General features: G+C 44.2%; 1 protein-coding gene across 1 annotated transcript in view; it reads left to right on the top strand.

Moving 5' to 3' along the window:
- ercc8 (excision repair cross-complementation group 8) overlaps positions 1–6,573 on the top strand; it is a 51,571-nt gene extending 44,998 nt beyond the window's left edge. The window contains exons 10-12 of the mRNA XM_055634825.1: positions 2,503–2,700; positions 3,092–3,181; positions 5,246–6,573. Of these exons, the coding sequence (XP_055490800.1) occupies positions 2,503–2,700; positions 3,092–3,181; positions 5,246–5,314 (357 nt within the window). The 3' untranslated portion in view covers positions 5,315–6,573. The remainder of the gene's footprint in view (positions 1–2,502; positions 2,701–3,091; positions 3,182–5,245) is intronic.
- The last annotated feature ends 7,604 nt before the right edge of the window (positions 6,574–14,177 follow it).

Genomic DNA, 14,177 nt, shown 5'->3' with positions numbered 1-14,177 from the left:
AAATGTAAATTGTCCCTCGTGTGTGTCAGATAGTGTCGGTGCTGGGATCTCTGGTTGGCATGGACCTGGTGGGCCGAAGTGCCTGTTTCCGCACTGTATGACTAAACTAAACTAAGTACCCTGCCTCTGACCTAGTTCTGCAGTTAATATATTTACGGGGCTGGACCAGTTAAGTACTTTGGTTAATGGTAACCACGAGGGAGTTTGCAGTGGAACGCGCAGGATTGGTGATGGTATTGAATGTCAAGGAGAGGTGATTACATTCCTGAAATGCTATTCCAATGGAAGGTCATTGAGTGGAAATATTAACTCCGTTAATCTCTTCACAAAGGCTGGCTGACCTGCACGGTATTTACAGCAATTTCTGTTTGTTTGGTTATACTCTCTTGCTGGAGATGGTTATTGCTCAGCACTTGTGTGACCCAAATATTATGCCACATATCATTCAAGCCCGAGTGCCATCTAGGTCATGCTGCACCTTGATCTGAGGAATTATGAATAGAAATAAACACAACAGGTGAACTATCCCATTTCTCAACTTGAGATAGAGGCAGGCTATTGATGCAGCAGCTATAGTTTGTGCAGCCTTGGAAACGATCCTGCATTGCTACTTGCCCAGGGCTAAGGTGCTTCTTGATGCCATGCAATGACATTGACTCATTTTGTTCCAATGGAGAAATTTCTTTTTCCTATGGGTTGAATGTTTTAGTCCACTGTAAGACTAAAGCATGAGGTTTAATGTGAGGTTATCCATTTTGGTGGCAAAAATGGGAAAGCAGACTATTATCTGAATGGTGGCCGATTGGGAAAAAGGGAGATGCAGCGAGACTTGGGTGTCATGGTACACCAGTCATTGAAGGTAGGCATGCAGGTGCAGCAGGCAGTAAAGAAAGCGAATGGTATGTTAGCTTTCATTGCAAAAGGATTTGAGTATAGGAGCAGGGAGGATCAACTGCAGTTGTACAGGGTCTTGGTGAGACCACACCTGGAGTATTGCGTACAGTTTTGGTCTCCAAATCTGAGGAAGGACATTATTGCCATAGAGGGAGTGCAGAGAAGGTTCACCAGACTGATTCCTGGGATGTCAGGACTGTCTTATGAAGAAAGACTGGATAGACTTGGTTTATACTCTCTAGAATTTAGGAGATTGAGAGGGGATCTTATAGAAACTTACAAAATTCTTAAGGGGTTGGACAGGCTAGATGCAGGAAGATTGTTCCCGGTGTTGGGGAAGTCCAGGACAAGGGGTCACAGCTTAAGGATAAGGGGGAAATCCTTTAAAACCGAGATGAGAAGAACTTTTTTCACACGGAGAGTGGTGAATCTCTGGAACTCTCTGCCACAGAGGGTAGTAGTTGAGGCCAGTTCATTGGCTATATTTAAGAGGGAGTTAGATGTGGCCCTTGTGGCTAAGGGGATCAGGGGGTATGGAGAGAAGGCAGGTACGGGATACTGAGTTGGATGATCAGCCATGATCATATTGAATGGTGGTGCAGGCTCGAAGGGCCGAATGGCCTACTCCTGCACCTAATTTCTATGTTTCTATGTTTAGAGGTCTGAATTAAAGTAATTTTGGCAATAACCAAACTGAGCATCCATGAGTCGGTTATTTGTAAGTAACTACCACTTGACAGTATAGCAGGAGGCAGAGGTGCATTAATGACGATACTACTGACTGAGGATAGTTCAAATGCTAGGCAAACCCATTGCTTTGCTGATGATTCCGGTCTTATTTCTTAACTCTTTACATAGACTACTGCTTCATCTGGCTAGCATGTAGTCAAATGTCTGGGTTTTTAAATATTGATCCTGAGATACTTTTCAACAGTTTTCATTGAACCAGGACGTGCCCTGGCTTGATGCCAATGCTGAGTCATGAAGTGAATGTTCTGGTGGAACACAGATCCATTGTTGCTGAAGGTCCATAGGACCACATGGGACATCCAGTGTTAAGTTGCCACATTTGTTCTGAGCCATCTCATTTAGTTTGATATTAGTGCCATATAGTTAGACGAATTATATTGTTAGCATGAAGGTAGAATTTCATCTTCTCAAGGGCCTTGCAATGGTCATTTTTGCAAATATAACTGTGGCTAAGTACAATTGCATCTGCTGGATTAGTTTGGAAGAAATCAAATAGGATTTTATCCTTATTTTTGTTCCCTCAGTATTTGCCTCCGTCTTAGTATTTTAGCAATGTCCTTTACAAATGAATTCCGTCTGGATAACAATTGTCATAATAAATAATGATGACAATAGCAGGTAAATACATTTGAGGATTGATAAGAAGAGTCAATAACTATGGACTTTCATAAGGTTTTTGACCTGGTCTCATAAAATAAATGTGTGCAAAATTATAACACACTTGGATTTGGGAGAATGTATTCTTTACCTAGAACTGCAGGTTTTGCAACATAGGTTGTGCAAGATAATTAAAATGAGAAAAATCACAGAGGAAAACTGGAATAATTGAATAAGTAACTGCAGATTTATACTTTACAGGTGAACTATGGAAGAGTATGCAATGGAAGCCGAAAGAATCTCAAGTTGGCGGTGTCCCATGGCTGCAGGCCAGATTTTGCCTTTGTTCCTGTTGATAGCTGTATTGCCGTTTATGATATCTACGCTGGTCAGCTGCTAACAGAACTCAGGGGGCATTATAATTATGTAAACTGCTGCACATTCCAGTCTTACTTTCAAGTAAGTAAATTGATTAGTCTTTATTTTCATTGCTGCATTAAAAAGATCTTCAGCTAACACATAAAAAAAATTAAAAACAAGTAGAGTAGTGCAATTAGAATTTAAAGTTGGCATTTCTGTTTCCTCAGACAAAAGAACTGTTATTTTCCTTTAAACAGAGTGTGGATTACATTACTGGGAGAAATGTGATGAAATCTATACTCTGTTTAAAGGAAAATGCCAGTTCTTTTGGGTGAAGAAGATGAAATGACAACTTTCAATTTAAATTGCACTTCTCTATTTGTTTTTAATTTTTTTAAATGTGTAGGGGAAAAATATTGTGCTTTGAATGACCAGATACAATTGAGATTTGGTCTTCGAATATGTTTTAAATGGATTTCTTGATTTGCAGGAGCTCTATAGTGGTGGCAGTGATGTTAATATTTTAGCATGGATTCCAGATCTTGGTCGAATAGGTGTGGAAAATGATGAACCTAAAGAGGTGAGGAATTTATTCTTAATACATCTCTGTAGTACATGATATTGTAATTCCTTCTCTAATCAAATGAAAATAATCATGTCCAAATATGCTGCTTTTTACTTGTATCTTCTGCTTCAATTCTTCATTGACATTTCTCACAATGCACATTGTTTCTGGCTCTAACTGTAGAATTTTTCACAGTTTACTCTCCTCAACTTTTCTGTAACAATTCAATATAACTGCTTCCTCACATAAATAGCAGGATATCTTTAGGAAGTCATCGCCTTAATTTCAAAAAATCTGTAATACATCTGCTGAAGGTGCTTAATTAAAATAGATTAATTATTTCAAATATTCCACATAACAATGTTCCTATCCACACATTATTGTGAATCTAAAATGTACACTTCCTATGGCCTTTTCTAAAAATACATAGATCTGCATCATGACTAATGTTTTGTATAATACTCTTTTCCATTGCCACCGGAGCCTGAGACGCACCACTAGTCTGATTAAACATCCTTCCACCATCACCCTTTGCTTCCTTCCATGAAGCCAATTTTAATCCAGTTGGCTATCTCTCCTTGAATCCCATGCTATCGAACCCTCCAGAGCAGCCTGCCATGCGGAAATTGTCAAATACCTTGCTGAAATCCATATATAGTATACAATGTCTACAGCTCTCCTAATCAACCTTTATGGTCACATTTTCAAAAAAAAATCAGATTTGTGAGATACAGGTCGACTTGCTGTAGATCTGATGCCATGAGACTTCATGGGGTCTGGAGTCAATGTTGAGACCTGACAACATTTCTTCCCATCAAAACCAGTGTTGAGTTTTTTGTCTTTTGGTGAAACATGGATATTTGTGGATGGTAATGGAAGATTCTGAGATGTTAGCTGAATTGTTTAACTGTTAGCCTGATCAAGTTGTTGCTTGACTACTGTAAATATCACACACCCACTTTTGGCACATCCTGGATGTTTGTGTCGAGGATGTTACAGGGTCAACTGAGCCAACTAAGCCAACTCAAAAGGAAATGAAACAAAATATTTTTGTCTGTGCTCTTAACTTTGGTTGTTTGTTCAATTTTAAAGGCAACAGAGATTGGTGAGTTCTTATAAATATTACAGGGCTGCACACATTTAGGTGGCACATGGGGTATGGGCTTTCATATTTGAAATCAGGGTTCAATTCTCAACTAGATGAGTTCAGGGCACTGTCATGATACAAAATTAGCCTGTAATGGGCAGTTTCCTCTACAACTACAAAAAGGAATGGATATTTGAAAATATGACACCAAACACAGAAATATAATTTTCCGATTGATGCTCACTCTTCATAAAGCACTAGAATAGAATTGCTGTAATGTGAAATGCAATTGTCACACTGATCTGCTTATTTTATGGTAAGGACTGAGGCACATTATTGGGACAAAATCCAAGAAGCTGTTTGCACTCTATTCACAGTATTAAAATCACTAATTTTCATTAAAAAATGTGCAAAGTTTGATACCAAAAAATAACTAGTTTAGATAAAGCTAGTGAAATTTGGAACCGCGTTCAAGAGAAGTTGCAATCTACTTCTTTTAAAATGGGCTATATTTTATAAATAGGACATATTGCATTCCTGGGTAAACTTTCCTGAATGTTCCAGCCTAATATGGCATTTATGTTCATAGTGAACTTGTGTCAGGCTAGATATTTTGAGGTTTTGTGGTGATCGAGAAAAGCCTGATACATGAAGGAATTGCTTCTGCATCCTCTCCATCCTAGATACTGGAGATGGTTTCATTTAGGACATCTTTAAGTTGCTGTATCAGCTGACTGGGGAATGAAACAGGTTTTTGTAAAAGGGGAAGGAATTTTTTTTTTATTATTTGCATACTCTAACCAATTGAACTCCATAGTGATTTACGATCATTTGATTTAATTTAATGCAACAACAAACTTTAAAAAAATGTAACACATTAATTAGTACTTAGAAAGATCTAACCTATGTATATTTTATTTGGTAAATAATATATTTGAACAATTTAACATAAAATATTAATTTATAGTGACAATTAATCTTATGTTTTGCAGTGTGAAGCCAGAACTTCTCAAACTGGCATCTTCCAAGATGAATGGAGCAGCAGTGACAATGAAAACTGAATTTCATTTTATTCTTTGGGGCAAAAGAAAATGGTTCCAACATGTCAGTACAATTGTTCACAATTGTCCAAACACAAAGGTGAAAATCTTCATTACACTGCTAAAACATACAGTTTAAATGATAGAGCTAAGATTTATAATGGCTTCTTTGATATATGCATCGTTTATTATACTGCTAAGATTTGCAGACCCTGATTAATCACATGACTGATCTGAGGAAACTGTCCTCAGTTTGGGGAACTGGTTGAGTCAATCAGAAGGGTTCCGACACGACACGTTACCTATCCATGTTCTCCAGGGTTGCTGCCTGACCCATTAAGTTACTCCATCATTTTGTGCCGATCTTGAGGCCATTGAGTTCATCAATTGAGTAGCATCTGTAGCCTCAGGTCAGTAAAACATTGCTTGGTTCCAATTGGTACCACTGTCCAGATATCCTCACCATAATGTGCCTTTGTTCAGATAATTGTCAACCCACAGTCAACAGTATGTTCACTGCCTAAGTTCACATACAAATTTACATACGATAGAGGAACAGAAAGCTAGTTAGTTCTGACAGGTCATAGAAATATAAAGGTGGTTTTAATTAGTCATGAAGAGATGAAGATTTAAAAACTCAAATTAATTTGGCATACAAAGTACTCAAAAATATTTATTTTATGTTAAATTTTAAACTTATTTTGAGACTGATCATCTTTAATGATTTAAATGGGTTCTCAACACAGTATAATTCCAAGGTTGAATATTCTTGGTTTGAATTAATAACAAGACTGAACACTCCCAAGTAGTCACTGTCCCAGAAACACACGCACAAAGATGTATATACCTGATCTGCAGTTTAAACAACTGCAATTTATTTAATTTGTTACAACTAATTTGTGTTCAGATGATTGTTAAGAACACATGGATTTGACTGCAAAGAACACTGAACTTTATTGCTGTATATGTTTGATCTTCAATGTTTGATTTGCTATTTATCAGTAGATACTTTATTGTCTGTTGTATTTTACAGTAAGATTTATAACTGGTAAAATGCAGAGTTCACTGACATTGAGGAGTCTGAAAAGTTAATTTAAATTACGATCAATTATTGGAAAAGATTATTTTACATGACAAAAGAAGCATAAGTATTTAACAAAAAACATTTTCAATTGGGGTTGAAATATAAATGTATGCACATTAAATGAATATGTGTTCAATACCATTTAACCAACTGAATATGGTATTTGGAAGACTGCTTGTTAATTTAATAAATGGAAAAATCAAATTTGTTTATGAATTGCTTTTTGAATTATATTTGCACCAACAGAAATATTTCTACAGTGGATGTTGGAATGTGCCAATCTATTTCAATTATATAAAGGAGACATTATATGTGAAATGCTGCACTTTTTAGCAATTTCCCAAATAGAACATAATTAACTGCAGCACTAAATTAAGTTCTGCTAAGACAAGGAAGATATGAGGTTTGATCCCTAAGTTGATATTTTATCAAGGATGGCAGTTGCACTTGTCTCAATGTCACATCAGAAACATGGCCAAAAAGTGTTGGAGCTCATGTGTTGGAGCTCATCATCATTAAAAAATAATAATTTTAAGAGATATTGCAACCAAAAGTGGAGATTAGGAATAAAGGTCTTAAATTGGGGGAAGGCCAATTTCATTTAAATAAGACGGGACCTGGAAATGGTAGACGAGAACCATTTACTTAAAGAAGAAAGTTCAGGGTTAACATGTTCCTGTGAGGGTGAAAGCAAGGGGTAACAGGTATAGGGAACCCTGTATGAAAGGGAGTATTAAGGATTGAATAACGAATAAAAGGAAACATAAGGCAGTTCTGCATGGTAGGCTGCTCTGGAAGGTTAGATTGCATGGGAAACAAGGAGTGATAGCTGAATGGATAGAAAATTGGCTTCATGGAAGGAAGCAGAGGGTGATGGTGGACAGTTGCTTCTCGGACTGGAGGCCTGTGACTAGTGGTGTGCCTCAGGGCTCGGTGCTGGGCCTGTTTCTGTTTGTTATCTATATCAATCATTTGGATGAGAACATACAGGGCAAGATTAGCAAGTTTGCAAATGATACAAAAGTTTGCGGTTTTGCAAGTAGTGAAGATGGTTGTGAAAAATTACAGCAGGGTCTGGATCAATTGGCCAAGTGGACTGAGCTATGGTTGATGCGATTTAATGTAGAAAAATGTGAGGTGTTGCATTTTGGGAAGTCTCATATATAGGCAGGATCTACACAGTGAATGGGGGGGGGGGGGGGGGGGGTCTCCTCTCTGATCCATATTGAATATTGTTTCATTCTGGGCATCGTGTTATAGGAAAGATGTTGTCAAGCTGGAAAGGTAACTTAGAAGATTTACCAGAATGTTGCCAGGACTAGAGGGTCTGAGCTATAGGCAGAGATTGAGTAGGCTGGGTCTCTATTCCTTGGAACACAGGAGGATGAGGGGGATCTTATAGAGGTGTATACGATCATGAATGGAATAGATCGGGTAGATGCACAAAGTCTCTTGCCCAGAGTGGGGAAATCAAAGACCAGAGGACATAGAAACATAGAAAATAGATGCAGGAGTAGGCCATTCGGCCCTTCGAGCCTGCACCGCCATTCAATATGATCATGGCTGATCATCCAACTCGGTATCCTGTACTCTGCCTTCCTCTTGATACCCCCCCCCCCAACTACCTTCTGTGGCAGAGAATTCCCCTCCCCCCCCCCCTCCCCCCCCCCCCAGCTGTCCCCCCCTCTCCCCCCCCCCTCTCCCCCCCCCCCTCCCCCCCCCCCCCCTCTCCCCCCCCCCCTCCTCCCCCCCCCTCCCCCCCCTCCCCCCCCCCCCCTCCCCCCCCCCCTCTCTCCCCCCCTCTCCCCCCCCCCCCCCCCCTCTCTCCCCCTCCTCTCTCCCCCCCCTCTCTCCCCCCCCCTCTCTCCCCCCCCCCCTCTCTCCCCCCCTCTCTCCCCCCCCTCTCTCTCTCTCTCTCTCTCTCTCTCTCTCTCCCCCCCCTCTCTCCCCCCTCTCTCCCCCCCCTCCCCTCTTTTCTATTCCACCTCTCCACCAATTCTAATATATACACACACTTACACACACCCTCCACCTCACACACACATACACTCACACACTCACACTCACTCACACATACACACGTACACTCACACAGATGTACACTCATACACATACACTCACTCACACACTCACTCACACACAAACACTCACACACACACATACTCACACACTCGCATACACTCACACACACACATACATACGCTCACACAAACACTCACACATACTCACACTCTCACACACACATGTACACTCACACACACACACTCACTCACACACGCACTCACACACTCACGCACACACACAGACACTCACACACACACAAACACACACCATATATATGACAGTAAACTTTCTTGAATCTACTCTCACGGCTGAGTGCGGCCTCTCCACTGTGGGGCTTATGCAGTCAACGGCACTTCCACAATCAGCGTGACCTCTGCATTTACCGGAAATTACGCAATCAGCGCGACCTGTCCACTAAACGGAAGTCACAAAATGAGTGGGACTTTTGGACTAAATGCAGTCAGACCTAATAAAGCATTTATTCCTTCCAAACACAGTCGGACCTAATAAAGCATTTATTCCTTCCAAACTCAGATGGACCTAATGAAGCATTGCAGTTTCAAGCACACACAGGGCAGCCGGCCAAACAACTCATGGCATTGTCATTAAGGGCTAACAAATCATTTATTGCAAGTACATTGCAGATTCACAGTTCAGTTTATTCAGCTTAGAATGACAGTCATGGCTTCTCCCGCGCGATCTTGCAGGGTGACTGACTCACTTCCAGGCATCCGGGATTTTATTGTCCTGCCCCCCTCCGCCCCGGAAGGGGCGTTACCTTCATCGCGGTGATTGACCGGTGTGAGGACCAATCAGCTGATCTCAAGGTTTTTTAAACACTCATAACTTTTTAATTTTTCATCGATGGGAAAAATCCTCGGGGTTGGCACAGCGGAGGAGGACTGTGAGTAAGATGGCCAAAAAATCACAGAGATACAGGGTAGCGTTTTTTTCAAAAATCAATATACAGCGCAGACAGGAAGTGGTCAAGATGAGACTTTTAATTATATTGATGTTAATACTTTGAAAAGTGAATATGGAGAAAATACTTCCTTGTGTGGGAGAATCTAGAGAAAGGAACCACAGTTCAAAGTAAGAAGTCATCCATTTAAGACAGAGATGTGATAACGGTTTCCCTGGGTGCATTGCGAATTTTTGGAAATCTCTTCCTAAAAGGCTGGTGGACGCAAAGTTTTTGAATATTTTTATGCCAGAGATAGAAAAACGTTTGTTAAGGTTGGGAATGAAAAGTTATCATCGAAATGCAGGGTCGAGGTTACAATCAATTCATCTTTAGTCCTACTACACTCCTGCTATGACTGCACTGATTGGAATGTGTTTAGGGAAGCAACCACAAGCTTCGATGAGTATACGGACACTGTGACATCATCTGTCAGCTTTTGTGAGGACAGTTGCATTCCCACTAGGACCGGATCAGGTTCAACAATGACAAGCCCTGATTTACAGCAGAATTCAGACAGCTCTGCCTACAGGAGTGGGGATGCAGACCTCTACAGGCAGGCCGAGTACAAGCTGAGAACAGGAATCAGAACTGCCAAAGAAAGGTACTCTGAGATGTTCAGATTCAGATTCAGATTCAACTTTAATTGTCATTGTCAGTGTACAGTACAGAGACAATGAAATGCAGTTAGCATCTCCCTGGAAGAGTGACATAGAATATGATTTCAATAAATAAATCTATTTACATGCATACAGTCATAGTGTTTTTCCTGTGGGAGCAGTGTCCAGGAGGGGGGGACGTGATTGGCAGTTACCGAGGTACGTTGTTGAGTAGTGTGACAGCCGCAGGGAAGAAGCTGTTCCTAGACCTGCTGGTCCGGCAATGGAGAGACCTGTAGCGCCTCCCGGATGGTAAACAGTCCATGGTTGGGGTGAGAGCAGTCCTTGGCGATGCTGAGTGCCCTCCGCAGACAACGCTTGCTTTGGACAGACTCAATGGAGGGGAGCGAGGAAACGGTGATGCGTTGGGCAATTTTCACCACCCTCTGCAGTGCTTTCCGGTCGGAGACAGAGCAGTTGCCAAACCATACTGTTATACAGTTGGTAAGGATGCTCTCGATGGTGCAGTGGTAGAAGTTCACCAGGATCTGAGGAGACAGATGGACCTTCTTCAGTCTCCTCAGGAAGAAGAGACGCTGGTGAGCCTTCTTGACCAGAGTTGAGGTATTGTGGGTCCAAGAGAGGTCATCGGAGATGTTGACCCCCAGGAACCTGAAGCTGGAAACACGTTCCACCTCCGTCCCGTTGAAGTGGATGGGGGTGTGCTGCCGCCCCTAGACTTCCTGAAGTCTTCAATGAGCTCCTTGGTCTTCTTGGAATTAAGGGCCAGGTTGTTGTCAGCGCACCATGCTGCTAGGAGCTGGACCTCCTCCCTATGGGCCGACTCATCGTTGTTGCTGATGAGGCCAATCACTGTTGTATCATCTGCATACTTGATGATGGTATTAGTACCATGTACAGGTGTGCAGTCGTAGGTGAAGAGGGAGTAGAGGAGGGGGCTCAGCATACAGCCCTGTGGAACGCCGGTGTTCAGGGTGAGGGTTGAAGAGGTGTGGTGTCTAACCTAACAGACTGGGGTCTGTTGGTTAGAAAGTCCAGTATCCAGTTGCAGAGGGAGGGGTCGATGCCCAGGTTACCGAGTTTGGTGATCAGTTTAGAGGGTATAATGGTGTTGAATGCTGAGCTGTAATTGATGAACAGCATTCTTACGTAAGTGTCTCTGTTGTCGAGGTGGGAGAGGGCGGAGTGAAGTGCCGTTGAGATGGCATCCGACGTACTCCTGTTCTTGCGGTAGGCAAACTGATAGGGATCCAGTGTGGGGGGTAGGCAGCTTTTGAGGTGCGCCAGGACCAGCCTCTTGAAGCACTTGGTGATGATGGGGATAAGTGCAACTGGGCGGAAGTCGTTGAGGCTTGCCGCAGTGGAGTGTTTTGGCACTGGCACGATGGAGGTGGTTTTAAGACACATAGAAACATAGAAACATAGAAATTAGGTGCAGGAGTAGGCCATTCGGCCCTTCGAGCCTGCACCGCCATTTAATATGATCATGGCTGATCATCCAACTCAGTATCCCGTACCTGCCTTTTCTCCATACCCTCTGATCCCCTTGGCCACAAGGGCCACATCCACACGTGGGGACAACTGCTTGGGCAAGTGACAGGTTGAAGATGTCAGTCCAGACGTCTGTCAGCTGCGCAGCACAGGCCCTGAGCACGCGCCCGGGGATGCCATCAGGGCCAGCAGCCTTACGTGCATTAGTCCTACTCAGTGCCACGTATACGTCGTAGGGGGTGAGTGTGAGGGGTTGGTGATCAGCAGGGAGCACAGCCTTGATGGCTGTCTCTAGATTGTCCCTGTCGAAGCGGCCATAGAAGTGATTAAGCTCCTCAAGGAAGGAGGCGTCGCTGGATGTGGGGGTGGTGTTGGTGGGTCTATAGTCCGTGATGGCCTGGATGCCTTGCCACATGCGTCGGGGGTCAGTTGTTGAAGTGCTCCTCAATCCTGAGCTTATGGCAGTGCTTGGCCTTCTTGATGCCCCTCTTCAGGTTAGCCCTGGATGAACTGTAGGCTCGAGCATCGCCTGACCTGAAAGCGGTGTCCCGTGCTTTCAGCAGTAGCCTGACCTCGCTGTTCATCCATGGCTTCTGATTCGGGAATATGGTCACCCGTTTGAGGGAGGTGACACTATTGATGGTGGAGTTTATAAAGTCCAGAACAGAGGATGTGTAGGAATCAATGTCCGTGTGGGAGTCGAGGGTGGCCTGGGCTGCAAACGCCTTCCAGTCAGTGTTTCCAAAGCACTGCTGAAGTGTGGAGTCCGCTTCCTCTGACCAGACTTTAACTGTCCTCACAGTGGGTTTAACCCGTCTGATGAGTGTGGAGTACTTAGGGAGCAGGAACAATGAGACGTGATCAAACTGACCAAGGTGGGGGAGGGGGACGGCTTTGTAAGCTTCAGCCATGTTACTGTAGACTTTGTCCAGTGTCTTGTCTACTCTAGTGGCGAAGGAGACATATTGGTGGAATTTGGGGAGTACAGTCTTCAGGTTGGAGTGATTGAAGTCACCCGCAACAATGAAGGCTGCCTCGGGGTTGTGCGTCTGTTGTTTGCTAATGGCAGTATGCAGCTCTTTCATTGCAAGCTTGGCATTAGCATCAGGAGGGATATAGGCTGCAGTCACAAAAGTGGAGGTGAATTCTCTGGGCAGCTAGAATGGTCTGCATCTAACCAAGAGGAACTCAAGGTTAGCTAAGCAGTGACTCTCGATGATGGTGGAGTCCGTGCACCATGCTTTATTTACATAAATGCACAGACCCCCACCTCTGGTCTTACCGGAGTCTGTTGTTCTGTCCGCTCGGAGTAAATGACGCCCCGTTAGCTGGATGGCGCTATCAGGAACGTCGATGTTGAGCCAAGTTTCCATCAAGGTCAGGATGTTGCAGTCTTTGATCCAGTTGTGGGAGGTGATCCCTTAGCAGGAGTTCATCCATTTTGTTTTCCAGTGAGCTCGCGTTGGCGAGGGAAAGGCTAGGAATCGCTAGCCTGTGTGGGGCTAGCTCTAACCTGGCCTTTAACCCACCTCTGCGTTCCCGGCGGTGCTTTCGTACGCGTCGCCGTCTGTTGGTGCTTCGGGTCGGCCGAGCTGGCTTGGTGCGCGCTGGTGTTCTGCCGCTCTGTTGCTCCGCGCCTCCGTGGCTCCGATGGCGTTCTCCAGCCCCGCGGCTCTGGTGGCGTGGCGGTCTCCAGCCCCGCTGCTCTGGTGGCGTTCTCCAGTCCCGCGGCGGTTCCTGTGCTCCTTTGCTCTGACGAGCTCAGGAGCGAGACGGAGATTGCCCAGAAAGTTGTTGCAGCCACAGGAACCGAAGTCCAGAAGTTCCTGTCGGCTGTACGAAATGGATACAAGACTGCTCCATGTGAGCAGCCTTGAAACAGGTAGGGGAATTGTCGCTATTTTTCCCATTCTTGGGAGACACGGGGCGTCGCGATGTGCCCACGCCGCTTCCATTTTGTTGAGGAGCAAGTTCTCAGCAAATGACTCGTCTTCAGTGTGGAAGGTCTCCCGCTCCTTGGACAATCATCAGCAGACCAAAGACCTGAACGAGTTTGACTGCAGGTTTGATAAACAGAAACTGGTACCCCCTCCCCAATCACCACTTCACACTTACTCATAGCCTGACTCCAGTTTGCAAAGACTGGGCCCTTTCCCACCCACCCCTCTCCTTGCTGCCCAACATAGTCTGGCCAGTTCTCCATCACCAACAAACCCTCCCACCGCTCGGTCGCTTCGCTCGCTTGCCAGGTACCCCCGAGGCTGGTGATCAGTGATCTCCCACCCCCTCCCACTTTCAAAAATACCCCTGCTACAGGCCTGTCGCACTAATCTCTGTAGTCATGAGGACCCATGAAAGACGTGCTAGCCCAGCTACTACACTCCAAACTCTCCTAGTGAACTGTGCCTGAACCCCTCTGTCAGTGGATCACCAACCTCCAGACAGACAGGAAGCAGCATGTGAGGCTGGGAAAAGCACATCTCGGACCCGCAGACCCTTTGCATAGGAGCACCACCAACTCCACAGTCAAAAAGACCCAACAGAGGATGGACTTCCTGCGGCAGCTGAGGAAGCACAATCTGCCACAGCCATTGATGGTCCAGTTCCATATGGCCATCATAGAGTCTGGCCTCACCTTCTCTATCATGGGTTTGGCTCAGCCAC

This window comes from Leucoraja erinacea, chromosome 1, assembly GCF_028641065.1.
Source record: "Leucoraja erinacea ecotype New England chromosome 1, Leri_hhj_1, whole genome shotgun sequence".
Classification (NCBI taxonomy): domain Eukaryota; kingdom Metazoa; phylum Chordata; class Chondrichthyes; order Rajiformes; family Rajidae; genus Leucoraja; species Leucoraja erinaceus.
Note: the sequence above shows the minus strand (reverse complement) of the source record. Positions and strands in the feature narration are given on the sequence as shown.